Genomic DNA, 27,802 nt, shown 5'->3' on the forward strand with positions numbered 1-27,802 from the left:
TCTGATAGTGGTGATAGTCCTGGTGATTATAGCTCTGATAGTAGTGATAGTCCTAGTGATTATAGCTCTGATAGTGGTGATAGTCCTAGTGATTATAGCTCTGATAGTGGTGATAGTCCTGGTGATTATAGCTCTGATAGTAGTGATAGTCCTAGTGATTATAGCTCTGATAGTAGTGATAGTTCTGGTGATTATAGCTCTGATAGTGGTGATAGTACTGGTGATTATAGCTCTGATAGTAGTGATAGTCCTGGTGATTATAGATCTGATAGTGGTGATAGTCCTGGTGATAATAGCTCTGATACTAGTGATATTCCTGGTGATTATAGCTCTGATAGTGGTGATAGTCCTGGTGATTATAGCTCTGATAGTGGTGATAGTACTGGTGATTATAGCTCTGATAGTGGTGATAGTCCTGGTGATTATAGCTCTGATAGTAGTGATAGTCCTAGTGATTATAGCTCTGATAGTGGTGATAGTCCTAGTGATTATAGCTCTGATAGTGGTGATAGTCCTGGTGATTATAGCTCTGATAGTAGTGATAGTCCTAGTGATTATAGCTCTGATAGTAGTGATAGTCCTGGTGATTATAGCTCTGATAGTAGTGATAGTCCTGGTGATTATAGCTCTGATAGTGGTGATAGTCCTGGTGATTATAGCTCTGATAGTAGTGATAGTCCTGGTGATTATAGCTCTGATAGTGGTGATAGTTCTGGTGATTATATCTCTGATAGTAGTGATAGTCCTGGTGATTATAGCTCTGATAGTAGTGATAGTCCTGGTGATTATAGCTCTGATAGTGGTGATAGTCCTGGTGATTATAGCTCTGATAGTGGTGATAGTCCTGGTGATTATAGCTCTGATAGTAGTGATAGTCCTGGTGATTATAGCTCTGATAGTGGTGATAGTTCTGGTGATTATAGCTCTGATAGTAGTGATTGTCCTGGTGATTATAGCTCTGATAGTAGTGATAGCCCTGGTGATTATAGCTCTGATAGTGGTGATAGTCCTAGTGATTATAGCTCTGATAGTGGTGATAGTTCTGGTGATTAGGTCTCTGACTATGATCTCCACATCCTGACAATGATGAGGGTGATCCTCCTGGCAGCAGTTTCCGGCGGAGCGGGCGCTGATTGGCCGGCGGCTCTCCGATACGTCAGAAGACTACACGTCCCATGGTGCAGTGCGGCCGGACCGGAAGTGTGTGCCTCAGTGCTGAGGATGGTCGGACGGTGCCGGATACATGGAGGAGGAGGATCCCAATCACAATCACTGGCAGCTGCGGCCCGACTGCTCCCCGGCCCCGGAGCTCTGCCGGAGAGGACGGAACGGGGGTGCGAGGAGCAGCGGCCTCCCCGGGATCAGCTCCAGCGCCAACAAGTTCCGTCAGTGTCAATATCTGTATATATATATGTATGTGTGTATGTGGGGGGTGTGAATATATATGTATGTGTGTGGGTGAATATATATATATGTGTGTGTGTGTGTATGTGGGGGGTGAATATATATATGTGGGGGGGGGGGTAAATATATATATGTGTGTGTGTATGTGGGGGGGGTGAATATATATATATATATATATATATATATATGGGGGGCGGTGAATATATATATATATATGGGGGGGGTGAATATATATGGGGGGGGGTGAATATATATGGGGGGGGTGAATATATATGGGGGGGGTGAATATATATGGGGGGGGGGGGTGAATATATATATGGGGGGGGGTGAATATATATGGGGGGGTGAATATATATATGTGTGTATGTGGGGGGGGGGGGTGAATATATATATGTGTGTATGTGGGGGGGGGGTGAATATATATATATGTGTGTATGTGGGGGGGGGGGTGAATATATATGTGGGGGGGTGAATATATATGTGGGGGGGGGGTGAATATATATGTGGGGGGGGGGTGAATATATATGGGGGGGTGAATATATATGCGGGGGGGGGGGTGAATATGCATGTAGGAGGTGATGAGTATATAGTGTTCCACAGCGCTGTACAGACATTCTCATCCCTTATATATCACTGACATATTCCACAGCGCTGTACAGACATTCTCATCACTTATATATCACTGACATATTCCACAGCGCTGTACAGACATTCTCATCACTTATATATCACTGACATATTCCACAGCGCTGTACAGACATTCCCATCACTTATATATCACTGACATATTCCACAGCGCTGTACAGACATTCCTATCCCTTATATATCACTGACATATTCCACAGCGCTGTACAGACATTCTCATCACTTATATATCACTGACATATTCCACAGCGCTGTACAGACATTCTCATCCCTTATATATCACTGACATATTCCACAGCGCTGTACAGACATTCTCATCACTTATATATCACTGACATATTCCACAGCGCTGTACAGACATTCTCATCACTTATATATCGCTGACATATTCCACAGCGCTGTACAGACATTCTCATCACTTATATATCACTGACATATTCCACAGCGCTGTACAGACAGTCTCATCACTTATATATCACTGACATATTCCACAGCGCTGTACAGACATTCTCATCCCTTATATATCACTGACATATTCCACAGCGCTGTACAGACATTCTCCTCACTTATATATCACTGACATATTCCACAGCGCTGTACAGACAGTCTCATCACTTATATATCACTGACATATTCCACAGCGCTGTACAGACATTCTCATCCCTTATATATCACTGACATATTCCACAGCGCTGTACAGACATTCTCATCACTATATATCACTGACATATTCCACAGCGCTGTACAGACATTCTCATCACTTATATATCACTGACATATTCCACAGCGCTGTACAGACATTCTCATCACCTATATATCACTGACATATTCCACAGCGCTGTACAGACATTCTCATCACTATATATCACTGACATATTCCACAGCGCTGTACAGACATTCTCATCACTTATATATCACTGACATATTCCACAGCTCTGTACAGACATTCTCATCACTATATATCACTGACATATTCCACAGCGTTGTACAGACATTCTCATCACTTATATATCACTGACATATTCCACAGCGCTGTACAGACATTCTCATCCCTTATATATCACTGACATATTCCACAGCGCTGTACAGACATTCTCATCCCTTATATATCACTGACATATTCCACAGCGCTGTACAGACATTCTCATCACTGATATATCACTGACATATTCCACAGAGCTGTACAGACATTCTCATCACTTATATATCACTGACATATTCCACAGCGCTGTACAGACATTCCCATCACTTATATATCACTGACATATTCCACAGCGCTGTACAGACATTCCCATCCCTTATATATCACTGACATATTCCACAGCGCTGTACAGACATTCTCATCACTGATATATCACTGACATATTCCACAGCGCTGTACAGACATTCTCATCACTGATATATCACTGACATATTCCACAGCGCTGTACAGACATTCTCATCACTTATATATCACTGACATATTCCACAGCGCTGTACAGACATTCCCATCCCTTATATATCACTGACATATTCCACAGCGCTGTACAGACATTCTCATCACTGATATATCACTGACATATTCCACAGCGCTGTACAGACATTCTCATCACTGATATATCACTGACATATTCCACAGCGCTGTACAGACATTCTCATCACTTATATATCACTGACATATTCCACAGCGCTGTACAGACATTCCCATCCCTTATATATCACTGACATATTCCACAGCGCTGTACAGACATTCTCATCTCTTATATATCACTGACATATTCCACAGCGCTGTACAGACATTCTCATCACTTATATATCACTGACATATTCCACAGCGCTGTACAGACATTCTCATCACTTATATATCACTGACATATTCCACAGCGCTGTACAGACATTCTCATCACTTATATATCACTGACATATTCCACAGCGCTGTACAGACATTCTCATCACTTATATATCACTGACATATTCCACAGCGCTGTACAGACATTCTCATCACTTATATATCACTGACATATTCCACAGCGCTGTACAGACATTCTCATCACTTATATATCACTGACATATTCCACAGCACTGTACAGACATTCTCATCCCTTATATATCACTGACATATTCCACAGCGCTGTACAGACATTCTCATCCCTTATATATCACTGACATATTCCACAGCGCTGTACAGACATTCTCATCACTTATATATCACTGACAGATTCCACAGCGCTGTACAGACATTCTCCTCACTTATATATCACTGACATATTCCACAGCGCTGTACAGACAGTCTCATCACTTATATATCACTGACATATTCCACAGCGCTGTACAGACATTCTCATCCCTTATATATCACTGACATATTCCACAGCGCTGTACAGACATTCTCATCACTATATATCACTGACATATTCCACAGCGCTGTACAGACATTCTCATCACTTATATATCACTGACATATTCCACAGCGCTGTACAGACATTCTCATCACCTATATATCACTGACATATTCCACAGCGCTGTACAGACATTCTCATCACTATATATCACTGACATATTCCACAGCGCTGTACAGACATTCTCATCACTTATATATCACTGACATATTCCACAGCTCTGTACAGACATTCTCATCACTATATATCACTGACATATTCCACAGCGTTGTACAGACATTCTCATCACTTATATATCACTGACATATTCCACAGCGCTGTACAGACATTCTCATCCCTTATATATCACTGACATATTCCACAGCGCTGTACAGACATTCTCATCCCTTATATATCACTGACATATTCCACAGCGCTGTACAGACATTCTCATCACTTCTATATCACTGACATATTCCACAGCGCTGTACAGACATTCTCATCACTTATCTATCACTGACATATTCCACAGCGCTGTACAGACATTCTCATCCCTTATATATCACTGACATATTCCACAGCGCTGTACAGACATTCTCATCACTTATCTATCACTGACATATTCCACAGCGCTGTACAGACATTCTCATCACTTCTATATCACTGACATATTCCACAGCGCTGTACAGACATTCTCATCACTTCTATATCACTGACATATTCCACAGCGCTGTACAGACATTCTCATCACTTATATATCACTGACATATTCCACAGCGCTGTACAGACATTCTCATCACTTATATATCACTGACATATTCCACAGCTCTGTACAGATATTCTCATCACTTATATATCACTGACATATTCCACAGCGCTGTACAGATATTCTCATCACTTATATATCACTGACATATTCCACAGCGATGTACAGACATTCCCATCACTTATATATCACTGACATATTCCACAGCGCTGTACAGACATTCTCATCACTTATATATCACTGACATATTCCACAGCGCTGTACAGACATTCTCATCACTTATATATCACTGACATATTCCACAGCGCTGTACAGACATTCTCATCCCTTATATATCACTGACATATTCCACAGCGCTGTACAGACATTCTCATCCCTTATATATCACTGACATATTCCACAGCGCTATATAAGTGATGAGAATATCTGTACATCACTGACATATTCCACAGCGCTGTACAGACATTCTCATCCCTTATATATCACTGACATATTCCACAGCGCTATATAAGTGATGAGAATATCTGTACATCACTGACATATTCCACAGCGCTGTACAGACATTCTCATCACTTATATATCACTGACATATTCCACAGCGCTGTACAGACATTCTCATCACTTATATATCACTGACATATTCCACAGCGCTGTACAGACATTCTCATCACTTATATATCACTGACATATTCCACAGCGCTGTACAGACATTCTCATCACTTATATATCACTGACATATTCCACAGCGCTGTACAGACATTCTCATCCCTTATATATCACTGACATATTCCACAGCGCTGTACAGACAGTCTCATCACTTATATATCACTGACATATTCCACAGCGCTGTACAGACATTCTCATCACTTATATATCACTGACATATTCTACAGCGCTGTACAGACATCACTTATATATCACTGACATATTCTACAGAGCTGTACAGACATTCTCATCACTTATATATCACTGACATATACCACAGCGCTGTACAGACATTCTCATCACTTATATATCACTGACATATACCACAGCGCTGTACAGACATTCCCATCACTTATATATCACTGACATATTCCACAGCGCTGTACAGACATTCTCATCACTTATATATCACTGACATATTCCACAGCTCTGTACAGACATTCTCATCACATATATCACTGACATATTCCACAGCGCTGTACAGACATTCTCATCACATATATCACTGACATATTCCACAGCGCTGTACAGACATTCTCATCACATATATATCACTGACATATTCCACAGCGCTGTACAGACATTCTCATCCCTTATATATCACTGACATATTCCACAGCGCTGTACAGACATTCTCATCACTGATATATCACTGACATATTCCACAGCGCTGTACAGACATTCTCATCACTTATATATCACTGACATATTCCACAGCGCTGTACAGACATTCTCATCACTTATATATCACTGACATATTCCACAGCGCTGTACAGACATTCTCATCACTTATATATCACTGACATATTCCACAGCGCTGTACAGACATTCTCATCACTTATATATCACTGACATATTCCACAGCGCTGTACAGACATTCTCATCTCTTATATATCACTGACATATTCCACAGCGCTGTACAGACATTCTCATCACTTATATATCACTGACATATTCCACAGCGCTGTACAGACATTCTCATCACTTATATATCACTGACATATTCCACAGAGCTGTACAGACATTCTCATCACTTATATATCACTGACATATTCCACAGCGCTGTACAGACATTCTCATCACTTATATATCACTGACATATTCCACAGCGCTGTACAGACATTCTCATCACTTATATATCACTGACATATTCCACAGCGCTGTACAGACATTCTCATCACTTATATATCACTGACATATTCCACAGCGCTGTACAGACATTCTCATCACTTATATATCACTGACATATTCCACAGCGCTGTACAGACATTCTCATCCCTTATATATCACTGACATAGTACACAGCGCTGTACAGACATTCTCATCACTTATATATCACTGACATATTCCACAGCGCTGTACAGACATTCTCATCACTTATATATCACTGACATATTCCACAGCGCTGTACAGACATTCTCATCCCTTATATATCACTGACATATTCCACAGCGCTGTACAGACATTCCCATCACTTATATATCACTGACATAGTACACAGCGCTGTACAGACATTCTCATCACTTGCCCGCCGCCCCCTGATGGCGATCTCCTCCTCTTTCAGTGATGAACGTTATCACGGTTGATGACTATAAGAAGACGTATTGGCCGAAGCTGGAGAGCGCCATCGATCAGCTGCTGACGCAGAGTCCTGGCGACTATATTCCCATCTCCTACGAGCAGATCTACAGGTAAGGGCATGTGGGGTCCGGGGTCGGGCAGGGCAGCCCCTCATCTGTGTCTCCTCCTTCCAGCTGCGTCTACAAGTGTGTGTGCCAACAGCACTCCGAGCAGATGTACAGCGACCTCATGTGCAAGATCACCCGCCACCTGGAGACCGTGTCCTTGGTGTTGCAGGTAAGTCACACCCACCTACTGCCATTAGTGCTGGCACCGCTGATCTCTAGTGAATAGATTGAATTCTCATTGATGGCATTGCTCATCTCTAGTGATTGCACCGCTCATCATGTCTAGTGCTCAATAGTGATGGCACCGCTCATCATCTCTAGTGCTGGATGCTGATGGCACCGCTCATCATCTCTAGTGCTGGATGCTGATGGCACCGCTCATCATCTCTAGTGCTGGATGCTGATGGCACCGCTCATCATCTCTAGTGCTGGATGCTGATGGCACCGCTCATCATCTCTAGTGCTGGATGCTGATGGCACCGCTCATCATCTCTAGTGCTGGATGCTGATGGCACCGCTCATCATCTCTAGTGCTGGATGCTGATGGCACCGCTCATCATCTCTAGTGCTGGATGCTGATGGCACCGCTCATCATCTCTAGTGCTGGATGCTGATGGCACCGCTCATCATCTCTAGTGCTGGATGCTGATGGCACCGCTCATCATCTCTAGTGCTGGATGCTGATGGCACCGCTCATCATCTCTAGTGCTGGATGCTGATGGCACCGCTCATCATGTCTAGTGCTGGATGCTGATGGCACCGCTCATCATGTCTAGTGCTGGATGCTGATGGCACCGCTCATCATGTCTAGTGCTGGATGCTGATGGCACCGCTCATCATGTCTAGTGCTGGATGCTGATGGCACCGCTCATCATGTCTAGTGCTGGATGCTGATGGCACCGCTCATCATGTCTAGTGCTGGATGCTGATGGCACCGCTCATCATGTCTAGTGCTGGATGCTGATGGCACCGCTCATCATGTCTAGTGCTGGATGCTGATGGCACCGCTCATCATGTCTAGTGCTGGATGCTGATGGCACCGCTCATCATGTCTAGTGCTGGATGCTGATGGCACCGCTCATCATGTCTAGTGCTGGATGCTGATGGCACCGCTCATCATGTCTAGTGCTGGATGCTGATGGCACCGCTCATCATGTCTAGTGCTGGATGCTGATGGCACCGCTCATCATGTCTAGTGCTGGATGCTGATGGCACCGCTCATCATGTCTAGTGCTGGATGCTGATGGCACCGCTCATCATGTCTAGTGCTGGATGCTGATGGCACCGCTCATCATGTCTAGTGCTGGATGCTGATGGCACCGCTCATCATGTCTAGTGCTGGATGCTGATGGCACCGCTCATCATGTCTAGTGCTGGATGCTGATGGCACCGCTCATCATGTCTAGTGCTGGATGCTGATGGCACCGCTCATCATGTCTAGTGCTGGATGCTGATGGCACCGCTCATCATGTCTAGTGCTGGATGCTGATGGCACCGCTCATCATGTCTAGTGCTGGATGCTGATGGCACCGCTCATCATGTCTAGTGCTGGATGCTGATGGCACCGCTCATCATGTCTAGTGCTGGATGCTGATGGCACCGCTCATCATGTCTAGTGCTGGATGCTGATGGCACCGCTCATCATGTCTAGTGCTGGATGCTGATGGCACCGCTCATCATGTCTAGTGCTGGATGCTGATGGCACCGCTCATCATGTCTAGTGCTGGATGCTGATGGCACCGCTCATCATGTCTAGTGCTGGATGCTGATGGCACCGCTCATCATGTCTAGTGCTGGATGCTGATGGCACCGCTCATCATCTCTAGTGCTGGATGCTGATGGCACCGCTCATCATGTCTAGTGCTGGATGCTGATGGCACCGCTCATCATGTCTAGTGCTGGATGCTGATGGCACCGCTCATCATCTCTAGTGCTGGATGCTGATGGCACCGCTCATCATCTCTAGTGCTGGATGCTGATGGCACCGCTCATCATGTCTAGTGCTGGATGCTGATGGCACCGCTCATCATGTCTAGTGCTGGATGCTGATGGCACCGCTCATCATGTCTAGTGCTGGATGCTGATGGCACCGCTCATCATGTCTAGTGCTGGATGCTGATGGCACCGCTCATCATGTCTAGTGCTGGATGCTGATGGCACCGCTCATCATGTCTAGTGCTGGATGCTGATGGCACCGCTCATCATGTCTAGTGCTGGATGCTGATGGCACCGCTCATCATGTCTAGTGCTGGATGCTGATGGCACCGCTCATCATGTCTAGTGCTGGATGCTGATGGCACCGCTCATCATGTCTAGTGCTGGATGCTGATGGCACCGCTGATCTTAGGAGTAACCCTTTCCTCCCTGTCTTGCAGGCGGCCCCCCCGGAGCAGTACGTGGAGAGGTTCAGCCTCGCCCTCGACCAGTATATGGGGGCTCTGCACAGCATCGTCCCCCTTTTCATCTACATGGTAAGTGAGGCCCCGCAGAGATCCTTCTGTGAGTCGTCGCCCCTTCCCTGGGGCCCCGCAGAGATCCTTCTGTGAGTCGTCGGCCCTTCCCTGGGGCCCCGCAGAGATCCTTCTGTGAGTCGTCGGCCCTTCCCTGGGGCCCCGCAGAGATCCTTCTGTGAGTCGTCGGCCCTTCCCTGGTGCCCCGCAGAGATCCTTCTGTGAGTCGTCGGCCCTTCCCTGGGGCCCCGCAGAGATCCTTCTGTGAGTCGTCGGCCCTTCCCTGGGGCCCCGCAGAGATCCTTCTGTGAGTCGTCGGCCCTTCCCTGGGGCCCCGCAGAGATCCTTCTGTGAGTCGTCGGCCCTTCCCTGGGGCCCCGCAGAGATCCTTCTGTGAGTCGTCGGCCCTTCCCTGGGGCCCCGCAGAGATCCTTCTGTGAGTCGTCGGCCCTTCCCTGGGGCCCCGCAGAGATCCTTCTGTGAGTCGTCGGCCCTTCCCTGGGGCCCCGCAGAGATCCTTCTGTGAGTCGTCGGCCCTTCCCTGGGGCCCCGCAGAGATCCTTCTGTGAGTCGTCGGCCCTTCCCTGGGGCCCCGCAGAGATCCTTCTGTGAGTCGTCGGCCCTTCCCTGGGGCCCCGCAGAGATCCTTCTGTGAGTCGTCGGCCCTTCCCTGGGGCCCCGCAGAGATCCTTCTGTGAGTCGTCGGCCCTTCCCTGGGGCCCCGCAGAGATCCTTCTGTGAGTCGTCGGCCCTTCCCTGGGGCCCCGCAGAGATCCTTCTGTGAGTCGTCGGCCCTTCCCTGGGGCCCCGCAGAGATCCTTCTGTGAGTCGTCGGCCCTTCCCTGGGGCCCCGCAGAGATCCTTCTGTGAGTCGTCGGCCCTTCCCTGGGGCCCCGCAGAGATCCTTCTGTGAGTCGTCGGCCCTTCCCTGGGGCCCCGCAGAGATCCTTCTGTGAGTCGTCGGCCCTTCCCTGGGGCCCCGCAGAGATCCTTCTGTGAGTCGTCGGCCCTTCCCTGGGGCCCCGCAGAGATCCTTCTGTGAGTCGTCGGCCCTTCCCTGGGGCCCCGCAGAGATCCTTCTGTGAGTCGTCGGCCCTTCCCTGGGGCCCCGCAGAGATCCTTCTGTGAGTCGTCGGCCCTTCCCTGGGGCCCCGCAGAGATCCTTCTGTGAGTCGTCGGCCCTTCCCTGGGGCCCCGCAGAGATCCTTCTGTGAGTCGTCGGCCCTTCCCTGGGGCCCCGCAGAGATCCTTCTGTGAGTCGTCGCCCCTTCCCTGGGGCCCCGCAGAGCTCTACAATAAGGGGTCCAAGCCCGGTACCCCAACACTGCTAGATACAGAACCATCCTGCTCCACCTGGAGGAAGGTGCGCGCAGTCTTACCGGACCAGTACGTCTGATGGGACCAGGGGAGGTTTCAAGGGAGGCGAATCCGGAGGACATCAGATGTGGGTCCAATGGGTAGCCAAGGGGATCTGTGCCCTAATATGCCCTACTCAAGGGGACGGGGGCTAGTTCCATTCTGCCGATCTATACAGCGCACCCACCCCGACAGAGGCGACCCCGTCCGGATACCTGTCCTACTCGGGCCTGATCCCCAATGCTTCATGTTTAAAAATGACCAGCTGTATGCTCTCCTGATGACGTCCCGACGTTTCTGTCCGTGTCGACTCTTCAGGGGAATTCGTACAAAAAGGAAAAAGAGCGCCGCCGGTGTGCAGCCGGCAGAAGAGCGCCGCCGGTGTGCAGCCGGCAGAAGAGCGCCGCCGGTGTGCAGCCGGCAGCGGTCTATGGGTAAAAAATGAATAAATGCCCCTCCAGCGAGAGGAGGCGTAAGTCCGGAGGATACGATGATCCTACGCCGTGCAGGGTCCCCTATGGTTGGGGGACAAAAACTACCAGCAGCAGTAATGCACCTGGCCAGTGGATTTTTTAAAGTATACCCGCGCGCTTCTCAGTCCGGACCGCCTTCCCACGTGCGGCGTCAGTGTGTGACATCAGATGCCAGCGCCGCAATCGCGTGGTAAAGGCGGCCAATAGAAGGATACGGGGAGGTTGCGCTCAGTAGTTGCCTGGATACCGCAGTAAGCCGAAAATGAAAGGGGACGCGCAGATGATGTGCGTCCGTGGTAACCTGGTAATAACAACCAGAGATAATTATAGCAGACATTAATTGGCAAAATAATGGGGCGACAGGACAGGAAGGTGACGCCGGCTAATCTATGCTCGTAACTGAATGTAACTTAGATGGGCGCCAATAACAGTCTGGTTACCAGTGTGTCCCCCCCCATATGGTCACAGCTCGGCGTTATCTCACATAAAGCAGCCATAGTGAAGTCTCTCATTGACACCCGAGGGTTCCTCTCCCAGTCGCCCCCTCAGGGTGGGGGTTTGACGAGATCAGTACCCGTGAATCGGAGTTGGCCCGGCCTTCATGCGTTTGGTGCACATGTTTAGCTACGGCAGTGTCTCTTTTGTGTAAAATGTCCCCAAGATGCTTGCCCGCCCTCCCCCGGAGTACTCCAGCCACATTCACAGGAGATGCGATGGACCCCTGGATTTACAGTTAGTGAAATGGAGTAGGTCAATGGTACCGGTGATGGAGCTGGTGAAAGGTTTGGTAAGCACCTGTGACATCCTATAACATTGGAACGCAGCCAAAGTTGACTGTGTGCGGATGGAAGTGAAATGACTGTGGAGCAAACTGTCACGTGTGAGATCTCAGCAATACGAAGAAATCGCGAATGCATCCGGTTTTAAAATCGCAAGAGCCTTCTCCTGCACACAAAGAGTTAAAATCTTTTTTTTTTTAACCCAGAAGTAATTCACCTTGCTAGCACAGATCAGGACAGAGGAGCCCCCCTGCCAGGTTATACATCCATCACTCTGATATCATCATGACAAAACCTCATAAAAAGTGCATCTCCCCAGTCTGTGGCTCCGGCATCGCAGGAGGTCTCACACATCGCAGGGGGTCTCGCACATCGCAGGAGGTCTCGCACATCGCAGGAGGTCTCGCACATCGCAGGAGGTCTCGCACATCGCAGGAGGTCTCGCACATCGCAGGAGGTCTCGCACATCGCAGGAGGTCTCGCACATCGCAGGAGGTCTCGCACATCGCAGGAGGTCTCGCACATCGCAGGAGGTCTCACCCCTGTAGCCTGGGCAGCGAGCTTCAGAAGAAAAGGACAGATCCTCATCACACCGCTGGTTGGTACAAGAAGGAAGATGTAATATGTATCGAGAGGCTGAGCACTCTCCCAATGGACCACACAAAGACTATTCAAAAATTGTATTTATTACACCAATATATAGATCTAACAAACAATATTACAATAACAAAATACACAATAAAAATACACGTTAAAAAATGTTAAAATTATTCAGACTGAATCAAAAGCAAATATCGAATTTCAGTCTGGACACTTATTCGAAAATTTATCTTCACATTGTCGAATATTTAAATATCGAATTGGCATCGATTTTCTTTTTTTCTAATCAGGACATATTCTTTTATCCAAGTTGCATATAGTATTCTTTTGCACGCCACCGCAATCCAATTATTTATGCTCTTAATCTGAATAATTTTAACATTTTTTAACGTGTATTTTTATTGTGTATTTTGTTATTGTAATATTGTTAGATCTATATATTGGTGTAATAAATACAATTTTTGAATAGTCTTTGTGTGGTCCATTGGGAGAGTGCTCAGCCTCTCTATACATATTACAATTCCTTTTGACTGGGTGAGTCATCGGGCTTAGTAGCACCCATTCATAGTTATAGGCGATAGAGAGCCACCATACTCTTTATACAAGAAGGAAGATGACCTGAAAGTCACCTCCAATCCATAGACTTCATATTTTTCCCATATTTTCCTCATATTTCATGGGTTAGGGAAATATGGAAGGAACCATCTCTTCAGAGGTTGTTCGGGCTCTTCTAACCCACCTTCCTGGAAATCCGCAAACAAATCGCAGATTCCCGCACTGAGAGATGGCGGTTCTAAGGCTCTCTGTATGGTCTTCCAGTCATATTTGGTATCAGATGATGTGTAAAATTGTCCTGATTATAAATATAGACTCTATTTCTTAATTTGACCTACGGGTACGGAGAAACTGGCAAAGCCGAGATTCTGCCAGATTTTCTCCCTCTCAGGGCAAGGACTGCCCCTCTTCCAATTACCCAAGGCTGGACTTGTGCGTGTCACAGCCACTACCAGCTCCAGAGGGGGTAAAACACAGCAACCCACTCCGGTCCGGGTCCTTCACCTACCCTCTGACGTCGACTAACATCACGACCGCCAGCTGGACTCGGGCACCCGCCATCTTGGATTATTGCTTCAAAGACTTTATCTTTTACTGGACTTTACCGCGGTAATTCTGAACTTACAGACATTCTTGTCACGAGGGTGTCAAGACCCACGCCTGACTCCGTTATACCCGGGGTCAGGAAGTCACAGCGGTTGGCTGCGCGCTCTATGTAAGATAGGGCTGTTTCCTTATGGTAGCTTTCTGGGTTTGCTTTGCAACCCTATTTGGCTCACTCAGGGATCCGTAGCTCCTTCTCCTCAGCTGTTCCTTTTCCAGGACTCCCAAACCTCCTTATATTCCCCTCTCACTTTTCTCTGGTTGCCAGATATAGAGCTTCCTGCCTGGACATCTATACTGACCCACTGGAGCTGAGTAGCTGTGTTCCCTGGTTGTTGTTCCAGAACGTTACCCTCCGGATCCCTGTTGGACCTTTGTGGTCTGCTGTTGTCGCCCACCTGGGTGTATGTGTTTGTCTGTATTGTCTGTCCTCTCCCTGGTGTTTTCCTCTTAGTGTCAGTGGTGCGGACTAGTGATCCCACCGGCCCGTTCACTATCTAGGGCTCATTCTAGGGAAAGCCAGGGTTTAGGCACGTGATCGCCGCACGGGTGAGGAACCCGTCTAGGGACGTCAGGGCAGTCAGGTGCCAGCCGCAAGGTGAGTCAGGGGTCACCACCTTTCCCTCTCCCTTGGGCAGGGCTTTCCCTTTTCCCTCCCTGTGCGTGACGCCGGTCATTACAATTCTATTCCCTTCCACCTCTTACCTATTTCTATCCAACCAATCTGTTCGGCCGGACGGTAGATTTATCTGTCAGTTATAATGTAGATTTCTGTGTGTAGTTTTTAGAATAAACTTAACGATTTCATGGTTCCAGTTCTGCCCTTGTTCCCTGATGATCGGGTCTATGCTGAGAGCTCTGTCCTCGGAGGAGACATACTACCGCATTGTCTGATTCCTATACATTGCGGATTGGTTAGCTGGGCTGCAAATAACCGTTCCTTCCCTTTAGGATTAGCTAGCCGGGGGGTCTCTTTACCCGATTCAATACGAAGAGTGGTGGCAGCAAATTAAACTGATTTCCAACGAGAAATCAATCATTTTATTTTACCGATGGTACAATCGTGATTGTATGTACAATGTCTGGGCCCACCAACCAATCTTAAGCGTCTGCTGTGCTCACAGTGCATTCACCTCCAGAAGTCTCTAGTGGATGACGAGACCTGTATGGCAACTGTGGCATAGTACGACGGGATTGGCGGGGGGCTGTAACGTCTATATGTGATCTGGGGATAGTCCCCTACTATCTGCCCTAGGTCGGGGTCCATTTTAAGAATCTCCCAATGGCGTTGGAATATTTGTCTCACTTGTTTTGATTCCCTGTTAAAGGTTGTGATGATGTGTAACACTTTGGCAACTTGGTTTCTGGACCGATTGGGGGTAAGCAGAGAGGGCCTATGTTGAGACAGAGCTGCTTTATATGCGGGTCTAAGGACTTGGTCTGGGTATCTACCTTGTTGAAACCGTGTCCTCAGATCTCCCGCTTGGGTGACAAAGTCCTGCTTGTTAGAACAATTTCTCCTCAGGCGGAGATATTGGCCCCTGGGAATACCTCTCCTGAGTGGGAGAGGATGACTACTCTCCCGCCTCAGGAGGGAATTAGTGGAGTTGGGTTTCCTGTGAATGGAAGTATCTAGTTTGCAAACTTAGAGGATGTGATTCACAGGTAAAGCGCATGCCTATCTGATTAAGATTTAATTGTCAAAGGATTCAAACTGCATCTTGTTGCCATTCCTTAAGATGAAGATATCATCAATATAACGCGCCCACAAGCCAATTCTAGATATATCCTCCGACTCCTCGTCCCTGAACACCAGGGTCTCCTCCCACCAGCCCAGGAATAGGCTGGCATAAGAGGGAGCACACGGGTTCCCCATCGCTGTACCCCTGAGCTGGTGGTAGATCTTATTATTATCAAAGGAGGAAAAATTCCTGGTCAGGGTGAATTCAAGGATGCGGAGGACGAACTGGCTGTGGGCGCGATATTGGCAACCACGAGACTGGAGGAAATGGTCCACTGCCTGAATGATGTAGATGGAGACAGGTTTCCTCTAATTGAAGACCTTCCAAACGTTTTAGGTCGGTAGTGTCCCTCGTGTAAGATGGTAGGGCAGTGACGAAGGGGGCCAAAATGTGATCAGTGTAGATACCAAGATTTTGACACAAGTGACCTATGCCGGACACCATCAGTCTCCCCTTCAGGGGCGAAAGCCCCTCACGGATTTTGGAGAGACAGTAAAACGTGGACCTACGAGGATGTAAAGGAAGTAGGAAAGTATAATCCTCAGGTGAAATTACATGAGAATCTCTAGCCTCATCCAAAATAGATTTAAGTTCACGCCTATATACATCCGTGGGGTCCCTACCAAGAATCTCATAAGTCTCGCGGTCAGATAGCAAAGATTGACACACATTCTTATATTGCTCCGAGTCCATGACCACAATATTACCCCCCTTATCCGCCGGTTTGACTGTGATAGAGGGGTCATTAGACTGTTGACATGGCAGTGGTCACCGATAATCTGAGGTCTTCCAGGTCTTTGGTGACCATATTCAGGAAGAGGTCAATACAAGACACTTCACCAGAGCTTGGTGCCATTTTGGTACTTTTCAGTTTTAGATTGGTAACAGGGCCATGGCCCGAAGTGGAGTTATCCTCCGTGTCCAAGGAGTGTAGCAGTTGTACCTCAGCTAATAGGTCCATAGGAATCCCTAGTTCAAGACATTGGCGTCTGTCCATGTGTTTGAAATGTTTGTACCGACTCACTTTGCCGACAAAGAGATTAAGATCTTTAACTACAGTGAACTTATCAAATTTAGGGTGGGAACAAAGGACAGACCTGGTTCTAAGGTTTAGATTTCGTCTTGGTTGAGAGGACGTGAAGACAGATTAACCACCTGTGGACCAGGGGTTATGTGGGAGGCAGTTGTGTACGGCTGCGGAGTGGATATTCTAGGGTCTGATTGGGTTGCCCTAAAAAACGTGTGTCACGTCCCCGATAGGAGCCCCAAGAGCGACCCCCGTCTCGGGTGCCTGTTACTCTTGGGGCCTGTCTCCCGTTCCGAGTCAGAAAAGCCAGTCTCAGTGGAGTTTTATATTACCGGCAGAGCTCGGGGGCCCCATCTGTTGCCGTCTCATCCTGTTTTATCTGATTTTCCAGAACAAGTTTTACATCGAAACCAAACTGAACCGAGACCTGAAGGACGACCTCCTGCGGCTCTTCACCACCCACGTGGCCGAGAAACACATCTACAGCCTGCTGCGTACGTCCCTGGGGGTCCTGCTGGTCGTGGAGTGGTGGTGGGGGGGGTCCTGCTGGTGGTAGTGGGGGGGTCCTGCTGGTGGTAGTGGGGGGGTCCTGCTGGTCGTGGAGTGGTGGTGGGGGGGGTCCTGCTGGTCGTGGAGTGGTGGTGGGGGGGGGGGCATTTGGGGGATCGTGCTGGCCATGAGGGGACGGGGGCATGCTGGTAACATGGGGGGGCGGGGTCATGCTGGTCTTCGGGGGGCGGGGTCATGCTGGTCACCTGGCCCTGGTCACGTCTGCAGCAGCTGGCTTCTCCTCTGTGTGGTCCTGGTATCTTCTCTCTGCTTCAGACAATCGCTGGTTTGAGGACCGTATTTTTCGCCCTCTAAGACGCATCGGCCCTTAAGACGCACCTAGGTTTTAGAGGAGGATAATAAGAAAAAAATATTTTTGCTTTACACCTCAGGTCAGATCAGCAATCAGCCCCCAATGCCTCAGATCAGCCCCCTGTGTCAGCCATTATGCCCCTCGCGTCAGCCCCCCCATTATGCCCCTCATTATGCCCCCTCCATGGCACATTTCTCTCCCCCCTCCATCCACGTTGTCACATTTCTCTCCCTCCATCCACGTTGTCACATTTCTCTCCCTCCCTCCATCCACGTTGTCACATTTCTCTCCCTCCATCCACGTTGTCACATTTCTCTCCCTCCCTCCATCCACGTTGTCACATTTCTCTCCCTCCATCCACGTTGTCACATTTCTCTCCCTCCATCCACGTTGTCACATTTCTCTCCCTCCATCCACGTTGTCACATTTCTCTCCCTCCATCCACGTTGTCACATTTCTCTCCCTCCCTCCATCCACGTTGTCACATTCCCCCCCCTCCATCCACGTTGTCACATTTCTCCACTCCCTCCATCCACGTTGTCACATTTCTTTCCTCCCTCCATCCACGTTGTCACATTTCCACCCTCCATCCACGTTGTCACATTTCTCTCCCTCCCCCTATCCACGTTGTCACATTCCCCCCCCCTCCATCCACGTTGTCACATTTCTCCACTCCCTCCATCCACGTTGTCACATTTCTCCACTCCCTCCATCCACGTTGTCACATTTCTTTCCTCCCTCCATCCACGTTGTCACATTTCCACCCTCCATCCACGTTGTCACATTTCCACCCTCCATCCACGTTGTCACATTTCTCTCCCCTCCCTCCATCCACGTTGTCACATTTCTCCACTCCCTCCATCCACGTTGTCACATTTCTTTCCACCCTCCATCCACGTTGTCACATTTCTTTCCTCCCTCCATCCACGTTGTCACATTTCCACCCTCCATCCACGTTGTCACATTTCTTTCCTCCCTCCATCCACGTTGTCACATTTCTCCCCTCCCTCCATCCACGTTGTCACATTTCTCTCCCTCCATCCACGTTGTCACATTTCTCTCCCTCCCTCCATCCACGTTGTCACATTTCTCTCCCTCCATCCACGTTGTCACATTTCTCTCCCTCCCTCCATCCACGTTGTCACATCCCCCCCCCCTCCATCCACGTTGTCACATTCCCCCCCCCTCCATCCACGTTGTCACATTCCCCCCCCCTCCATCCACGTTGTCACATTCCCCCCCCCTCCATCCACGTTGTCACATTTCTCCACTCCCTCCATCCACGTTGTCACATTTCTTTCCTCCCTCCATCCACGTTGTCACATTTCTTTCCTCCCTCCATCCACGTTGTCACATTTCCACCCTCCATCCACGTTGTCACATTTCTCTCCCTCCCCCTATCCACGTTGTCACATTCCCCCCCCCCTCCATCCACGTTGTCACATTTCTCCACTCCCTCCATCCACGTTGTCACATTTCTCCACTCCCTCCATCCACGTTGTCACATTTCTTTCCTCCCTCCATCCACGTTGTCACATTTCCACCCTCCATCCACGTTGTCACATTTCTCTCCCCTCCCTCCATCCACGTTGTCACATTTCTTTCCTCCCTCCATCCACGTTGTCACATTTCTTTCCTCCCTCCATCCACGTTGTCACATTTCTTTCCTCCCTCCATCCACGTTGTCACATTTCTTTCCTCCCTCCATCCACGTTGTCACATTTCTCCACTCCCTCCATCCACGTTGTCACATTTCTTTCCACCCTCCATCCACGTTGTCACATTTCTTTCCACCCTCCATCCACGTTGTCACATTTCCACCCTCCATCCACGTTGTCACATTTCTTTCCTCCCTCCATCCACGTTGTCACATTTCTTTCCTCCCTCCATCCACGTTGTCACATTTCTTTCCTCCCTCCATCCACGTTGTCACATTTCCACCCTCCATCCACGTTGTCACATTTCTCTCCCTCCCTCCATCCACGTTGTCACATCCCCCCCCCCTCCATCCACGTTGTCACATTTCTCCACTCCCTCCATCCACGTTGTCACATTTCTTTCCTCCCTCCATCCACGTTGTCACATTTCCACCCTCCATCCACGTTGTCACATTTCTCTCCCTCCCTCCATCCACGTTGTCACATTCCCCCCCCCTCCATCCACGTTGTCACATTTCTCCACTCCCTCCATCCACGTTGTCACATTTCTTTCCTCCCTCCATCCACGTTGTCACATTTCCACCCTCCATCCACGTTGTCACATTTCTCTCCCCTCCCTCCATCCACGTTGTCACATTTCTCCACTCCCTCCATCCACGTTGTCACATTTCTTTCCTCCCTCCATCCACGTTGTCACATTTCCACCCTCCATCCACGTTGTCACATTTCTTTCCTCCCTCCATCCACGTTGTCACATTTCTCTCCCCCCCCCCCTCCATCCACGTTGTCACATTTCTCCACTCCCTCCATCCACGTTGTCACATTTCTTTCCTCCCTCCATCCACGTTGTCACATTTCTTTCCTCCCTCCATCCACGTTGTCACATTTCTTTCCTCCCTCCATCCACGTTGTCACATTTCTTTCCTCCCTCCATCCACGTTGTCACATTTCTTTCCTCCCTCCATCCACGTTGTCACATTTCTTTCCTCCCTCCATCCACGTTGTCACATTTCTTTCCTCCCTCCATCCACGTTGTCACATTTCTTTCCTCCCTCCATCCACGTTGTCACATTTCTTCCCTCCCTCCATCCACGTTGTCACATTTCTTTCCTCCCTCCATCCACGTTGTCACATTTCTTTCCTCCCTCCATCCACGTTGTCACATTTCTTTCCTCCCTCCATCCACGTTGTCACATTTCTTTCCTCCCTCCATCCACGTTGTCACATTTCTTTCCTCCCTCCATCCACGTTGTCACATTTCTTTCCTCCCTCCATCCACGTTGTCACATTTCTTTCCTCCCTCCATCCACGTTGTCACATTTCTTTCCTCCCTCCATCCACGTTGTCACATTTCTTTCCTCCCTCCATCCACGTTGTCACATTTCTTTCCTCCCTCCATCCACGTTGTCACATTTCTTTCCTCCCTCCATCCACGTTGTCACATTTCTTTCCTCCCTCCATCCACGTTGTCACATTTCTTTCCTCCCTCCATCCACGTTGTCACATTTCTTTCCTCCCTCCATCCACGTTGTCACATTTCTTTCCTCCCTCCATCCACGTTGTCACATTTCTTTCCTCCCTCCATCCACGTTGTCACATTTCTTTCCTCCCTCCATCCACGTTGTCACATTTCTTTCCTCCCTCCATCCACGTTGTCACATTTCTTTCCTCCCTCCATCCACGTTGTCACATTTCTTTCCTCCCTCCATCCACGGTGTCACATTTCTTTCCTCCCTCCATCCACGTTGTCACATTTCTTTCCTCCCTCCATCCACGTTGTCACATTTCTTTCCTCCCTCCATCCACGTTGTCACATTTCTTTCCTCCCTCCATCCACGTTGTCACATTTCTTTCCTCCCTCCATCCACGTTGTCACATTTCTTTCCTCCCTCCATCCACGTTGTCACATTTCTTTCCTCCCTCCATCCACGTTGTCACATTTCTTTCCTCCCTCCATCCACGTTGTCACATTTCTTTCCTCCCTCCATCCACGTTGTCACATTTCTTTCCTCCCTCCATCCACGTTGTCACATTTCTTTCCTCCCTCCATCCACGTTGTCACATTTCTTTCCTCCCTCCATCCACGTTGTCACATTTCTTTCCTCCCTCCATCCACGTTGTCACATTTCTTTCCTCCCTCCATCCACGTTGTCACATTTCTTTCCTCCCTCCATCCACGTTGTCACATTTCTTTCCTCCCTCCATCCACGTTGTCACATTTCTTTCCTCCCTCCATCCACGTTGTCACATTTCTTTCCTCCCTCCATCCACGTTGTCACATCTCCCCTCCCTCTATCCACGTTGTCACATTCCCCCCCCCTCCATCCACGTTGTCACATTTCCACCCTCCATCCACGTTGTCACATTTCTCTCCCCTCCCTCCATCCACGTTGTCACATTTCTCTCCCTCCATCCACGTTGTCACATTTCCACCCTCCATCCACGTTGTCACATTTCTCTCCCCCCTCCATCCACGTTGTCACATTTCTCTCCCCTCCCTCCATCCACGTTGTCACATTTCTCTCCCCCCTCCATCCACGTTGTCACATTTCTCTCCCCCCTCCATCCACGTTGTCACATTTCTCTCCCCTCCCTCCATCCACGTTGTCACATTTCTCTCCCCTCCCTCCCTCCACGTTGTCACATTTCTCTCCCCTCCCTCCATCCACGTTGTCACATTTCTCTCCCCTCCCTCCATCCACGTTGTCACATTTCTCTCCCCTCCCTCCATCCACGTTGTCACATTTCTCTCCCCCCTCCATCCACGTTGTCACATTTCTCTCCCCCCTCCATCCACGTTGTCACATTTCTCTCCCCTCCCTCCCTCCACGTTGTCACATTTCTCTCCCCTCCCTCCACGTTGTCACATTTCTCTCCCCTCCCTCCATCCACGTTGTCACATTTCTCTCCCCTCCCTCCATCCACGTTGTCACATTTCTCTCCCCTCCCTCCATCCACGTTGTCACATTTCTCTCCCCTCCCTCCATCCACGTTGTCACATTTCTCTCCCCTCCCTCCATCCACGTTGTCACATTTCTCTCCCCTCCCTCCATCCACGTTGTCACATTTCTCTCCCCTCCCTCCATCCACATTTTTCCCTTCCGGCCGCACAGACTACTCAGAGACATTTGTCCAAATGTCTTGTTGTCCCCCCTCCATTCATGTCACCCGCCTCACCCTGACCCCACCCCCATTACGCCCCTTTCACACGGGCGAGATTTCCGCGCGGGTACAATGCGTGAGGTTATCAGGACCCATTCATTTCTATGGGGCTGTGCACACGAGCGGTGATTTTTACGCATCATTTCTGCGTTGTGTGAAAATCGCAGCATGCTCCTCTTTGTGCGTTTTCCATGCAACACAGGCCCCATAGAAATGAATGGGGCTGTGTGAAAATCGCAAGCAACTGCGGATGCGGTGCGATTTTCATGCACGGTTGCTAGGAGACTATGGGGACCCGATCTTTATTATTTTCCCTTATAACATGGTTACACAAGAAAATAATAGCATTCTTAATACAGAATGCATAGTATAATAGGGCTGGAGGGGTTAAAAAAATATAAAAAATAATTTAACACCTTAATCCACTTGTTCGCGCAGCCGGCATCTCTTCTGTCTTCATCTTTGCTGTGCGCAGGAAAAGGACCGGTGGTGACGTCACTGCGCTCATCACATGGTCCGTCACCTGATCCATCACCATGGTAAAAGATCATGTGATGGACCATGTGATGAGCGCAGTGACGTCATCAAAGGTCCTTTACCCAGGTCCTGCAGAAAGAAGAGATGCCGGCTGCCGGCGGTCACCCTGCAGATATCACAGGCGGATCCAATCCTTTCTTTTCCAGCACTGTTACTGGAGGCGCAGTCCACACCGTTCCAGATCACTCCGTCCACCATGGCGAGCATCGTGAAGGGGCTGTACACCCTGCGGCCAGGTAACTGTAAGCTCAGGGGCCAGGGGGTCCTACTGGGTGGTGTGCTCTGGATGCTGGGCCCCTGTGTTACCGGAGCCGGGGGTCCTTCTGTGTGGAGTGCTCTGGATGCTGGGCCCCTGTGTTACCGGAGCCGGGGGTCCTTCTGTGTGGAGTTCTCTGGATGCTGGGCCCCTGTGTTACCGGAGCCAGGGCTCCTCTTGGGTGGAGTGTTCTGGATGCTGGGCCCCTGTGTTACCGGAGCCGGGGGTCCTCCTGTGTGGAGTGCTCTGGATGCTGGGCCCCTGTGTTACCGGAGCCGGGGGTCCTCCTGTGTGGAGTGCTCTGGATGCTGGGCCCCTGTGTTACCGGAGCCGGGGGTCCTCCTGTGTGCAGTGCTCTGGATGCTGGGCCCCTGTGTTACCGGAGTCGGGGGTCCTCCTGTGTGGAGTGCTCTGGATGCTGGGCCCCTGTGTTACCGGAGCTGGGGGTCCTCCTGTGTGCAGTGCTCTGGATGCTGGGCCCCTGTGTTACCGGAGCCGGGGGTCCTCCTGTGTGGAGTGCTCTGGATGCTGGGCCCCTGTGTTAGCGGAGCCGGGGGTCCTCTTGGGTGGAGTGTTCTGGATGCTGGGCCCCTGTGTTACCAGAGCCGGGGGTCCTCCTGGGTGTAGCTGGCAGTGCTCAGGGGTGTTTGGCCCTGTGATCTTTGTGTGTTGGGGTCCGCTGCATTAGTATTGGCGCCCCTCAGTAGGGCACTGTTACTGTTGGCTCTCTCTCTTCCAGAATGGGTCCAGCTCGCTCCAGCGCTTTTCTCCAAGTTCATCCCCAATATTCTGCCAGCGGCCATGGAGTCCGAGCTGCAGGACTACGCAGCGCAAGACCAGAAGCTGCAGCGAGACCTCATGCAGAATGGATTCAACAGGTCGGTGACTGGGGGAGGGGTCAGTGCGAGCTCCTCCCATCCCTAGGACCAGGAGACGAGGAGGCCCCTGTACACGCGGCTTTGCTTGATGCGAGGGCTGATGATGGCGGGTGATTCCCTTACATCTTTTTGCTCCTTTTATGGGGTGATTGCACTCCATAGTAGACATCCTAGTGGAGCGCCCACAGCCGCTGCAGAACCTCTCCTCATCCCTTTAACCAGTGTTTGTGCCGCAGCTGAATGCAACCGCTGGGGAGCGGCTAACCATACTGGGGTGCTGAGCGTGCTTACATTGGGAGGATGGGTGGAGAGGAGGCTTGTTTCTGGGGGTCTCTTTCCTCCCGATAAGTAGATACCACCAGTGTGGGGGGGCTGCCTTCTGATCTCACCTTCTCTTCCTTCCTCTCCTCAGAGGTGACCAGTCCCGGAAAAGAGCGGGTGATGAGTTGGCCTATAGTAAGTATCGGGCTGTGGATCCTCGTAGGCGGAGTTTTAAGATCACTTCCTGGTGGGTGGGAGTTTGCTGATCCTGAGAATGAAGGGTGTCGGCCTTTTTTTTTTTTTCTTTTTTTTTTTTTAGCACTGTGTCCTTTTCAGAGTTTTTCAGCGGGGGAGGCGGGGCGGAGCAGCTGGAGGCGGGGCAGGGGCGGACTAAGCAGCTGGAGGAGGGGCAGGAGGGGGGCGAAGCAGCTGGAGGAGGGGCAGGAGGGGGGCGAAGCAGCTGGAGGAGGGGCAGGAGGGGGGCGAAGCAGCTGGAGGAGGGGCAGGAGGGGGGCGAAGCAGCTGGAGGAGGGGCAGGAGGGGGGCGAAGCAGCTGGAGGAGGGGCAGGAGGGGGGCGAAGCAGCTGGAGGAGGGGCAGGAGGGAGGCGAAGCAGCTGGAGGAGGGGCAGGAGGGGGGCGAAGCAGCTGGAGGAGGGGCAGGAGGGGGGCGAAGCAGCTGGAGGAGGGGCAGGAGGGGGGCGAAGCAGCTGGAGGAGGGGCAGGAGGGGGGCGAAGCAGCTGGAGGAGGGGCAGGAGGGGGGCGAAGCAGCTGGAGGAGGGGCAGGAGGGGGGAGAAGCAGCTGGAGGAGGGGCAGGAGGGGGGAGAAGCAGCTGCAGGAGGGGGGCGAAGCAGCTGGAGGAGGGGCAGGAGGGGGGCGAAGCAGCTGGAGGAGGGGCAGGAGGGGGGCGAAGCAGCTGGAGGAGGGGCAGGAGGGGGGCGAAGCAGCTGGAGGAGGGGCAGGAGGGGGGCGAAGCAGCTGGAGGAGGGGCAGGAGGGGGGCGAAGCAGCTGGAGGAGGGGCAGGAGGGGGGCGAAGCAGCTGGAGGAGGGGCAGGAGGGGGGCGAAGCAGCTGGAGGAGGGGCAGGAGGGGGGGCGAAGCAGCTGGAGGAGGGGCAGGAGGGGGGCGAAGCAGCTGGAGGAGGGGCAGGAGGGGGGCGAAGCAGCTGGAGGAGGGGCAGGAGGGGGGCGAAGCAGCTGGAGGAGGGGCAGGAGGGGGGCGAAGCAGCTGGAGGAGGGGCAGGAGGGGGGCGAAGCAGCTGGAGGAGGGGCAGGAGGGGGGGCGAAGCAGCTGGAGGAGGGGCAGGAGGGGGGCGAAGCAGCTGGAGGAGGGGCAGGAGGGGGGCGAAGCAGCTGGAGGAGGGGCGGGAGGGGGGCGAAGCAGCTGGAGGAGGGGCAGGAGGGGGGCGAAGCAGCTGGAGGAGGGGCAGGAGGGGGGCGAAGCAGCTGGAGGAGGGGCAGGAGGGGGGCGAAGCAGCTGGAGGAGGGGCAGGAGGGGGGCGAAGCAGCTGGAGGAGGGGCAGGAGGGGGGCGAAGCAGCTGGAGGAGGGGCAGGAGGGGGGCGAAGCAGCTGGAGGAGGGGCAGGAGGGGGGCGAAGCAGCTGGAGGAGGGGCAGGAGGGGGGCGAAGCAGCTGGAGGAGGGGCAGGAGGGGGGCGAAGCAGCTGGAGGAGGGGCAGGAGGGGGGCGAAGCAGCTGGAGGAGGGGCAGGAGGGGGGCGAAGCAGCTGGAGGAGGGGCAGGAGGGGGGCGAAGCAGCTGGAGGAGGGGCAGGAGGGGGGCGAAGCAGCTGGAGGAGGGCAGGAGGGGGGCGAAGCAGCTGGAGGAGGGGCAGGAGGGGGGCGAAGCAGCTGGAGGAGGGGCAGGAGGGGGGCGAAGCAGCTGGAGGAGGGGCAGGAGGGGGGCGAAGCAGCTGGAGGCGGGGCAGGAGGGGGGCGAAGCAGCTGGAGGCGGGGGAGGGGGGGGGGGCGGAGCAGCTGGAGGAGGGGCAGCCTGTGTGGGGGCAGGCGAGTAGTTGCTGAGTCTCCCCACCCCACATGAACACATTGGTTACTGCTGAATAAGGACTCATTCAGACGGCTGCATGCTGTCTACAAAAATGTGGATCCATTTTTTTGCGGACAGTTCAGCATGTCCACAAAAAGGATTGCCTTCCGTTTTTTTGCTGATCCATAGACTTCAATAGGGCCGTGTCCTGATTTTCACTGACAGTATAGGGCATGTTTCATTTTTTTGCTGAGCCGCGCAATGGAAGAAAAGGGCCCCATAGAAGTGAATAGGACAGCATCTAATCTGCAAAAAAACGGATCCGCATTTTTGCGGACAGCATACGGAGGTCTGAATAAACCCTCAGTCTTAGAATCGTGGTGGTTTTCTAACGTGCCCTTCCATTAGTTTTCATCCGTGTCATTGCGCTGCCTCCTTACTGTCGTCTCCCTGTCTTTTCCAGACGGCTCGAGCAGCAGTTCTCAGAGTTACAGATGAGCTGGATTCTTCTACTCCTCCTGCGCAGCAGTGGTTGAACCTACTGGACTGAGTGCTGAGGCTTCTGTGGAGCCATGCGGACTGTTGACGAGCATTAGGCTTTTCTGGCTGTATATACATAGGAACATATTCATATATATATATATTTTTAAGACTTGAACTCTTGCTGCTAACAGAAGGGTGAAAAACTGTGAGCCTGTGATCTCCCGACCCACCGTTCCGTACTCCTGATACCTGGCTCATTTCACCAGCTATTTCATTTGTATAAAAATTTAAGAAAGAAAAAAAAAAAGGAAAGAAAAGCGACCCCCGAGCCCTGGTCTGTTATTGTCCTGCTACTGAAGGTCTCGCTTGTTATTTACTCCCCTATTCTCATGTGTTCCCTGCAGCTTGAGGTTTGCGTCAGTAGTTCTCACTTTCTCATGTGTTTTCTGCTACTCAAGGTCTTGGTTGGTACTTCCTCCCCTCTCCTATTCTGATGTGTTGCCTGCAGCTTGAAGTTTGGGCTAGTATTTACTCCTCTGTCCCTTTCTTGTTTGTTTGCTGCAGCTTGAGGT

General features: G+C 50.8%; 1 protein-coding gene and 1 long non-coding RNA gene across 3 annotated transcripts; both read left to right on the plus strand.

Moving 5' to 3' along the window:
- The first annotated feature begins 1,195 nt into the window (after positions 1 to 1,195).
- CACUL1 (CDK2 associated cullin domain 1) lies at positions 1,196 to 27,518 on the plus strand. Of its 2 annotated transcripts, none has more exons than XM_040434607.1 (9): positions 1,196 to 1,385; positions 7,442 to 7,568; positions 7,632 to 7,734; positions 9,941 to 10,036; positions 17,542 to 17,644; positions 23,516 to 23,605; positions 24,365 to 24,503; positions 24,916 to 24,959; positions 27,211 to 27,518. In XM_040434607.1, the coding sequence occupies exons 1-9, from the start codon at positions 1,244 to 1,246 to the stop codon at positions 27,243 to 27,245; spliced, it is 879 nt and encodes a 292-aa protein (XP_040290541.1). In that variant the 5' UTR covers positions 1,196 to 1,243; the 3' UTR covers positions 27,246 to 27,518. The 2 variants fall into 2 exon arrangements, with proteins under 2 accessions (XP_040290541.1, XP_040290542.1); XM_040434608.1 differs by having other exon boundaries at positions 1,245 to 1,380.
- Positions 16,421 to 17,533, plus strand: LOC121003053. Its single transcript, XR_005779407.1, has 3 exons — positions 16,421 to 16,638; positions 16,669 to 17,181; positions 17,255 to 17,533. It is a non-coding gene; the product is annotated as an uncharacterized LOC121003053 (long non-coding RNA).
- Positions 27,519 to 27,802: the final 284 nt, after the last annotated feature.

Source organism: Bufo bufo, chromosome 6 (assembly GCF_905171765.1).
Source record: "Bufo bufo chromosome 6, aBufBuf1.1, whole genome shotgun sequence".
Lineage (NCBI taxonomy): Eukaryota > Metazoa > Chordata > Amphibia > Anura > Bufonidae > Bufo > Bufo bufo.

What these genes read in the sequence shown, in the direction of transcription:
- CACUL1 (XM_040434607.1), top strand. Translation starts at nt 1,244, where the DNA reads ATGGAGGAGGAGGATCCCAATCACAATCACTGGCAGCTGCGGCCCGAC. An exon ending in CTCCAGCGCCAACAAGTTCC is followed by an intron (nt 1,386 to 7,441) that starts GTCAGTGTCAAT and finishes CTCCTCTTTCAG; the next exon opens with TGATGAACGTTATCACGGTT. An exon ending in ATGCAGAATGGATTCAACAG is followed by an intron (nt 24,504 to 24,915) that starts GTCGGTGACTGG and finishes TCCTCTCCTCAG; the next exon opens with AGGTGACCAGTCCCGGAAAA.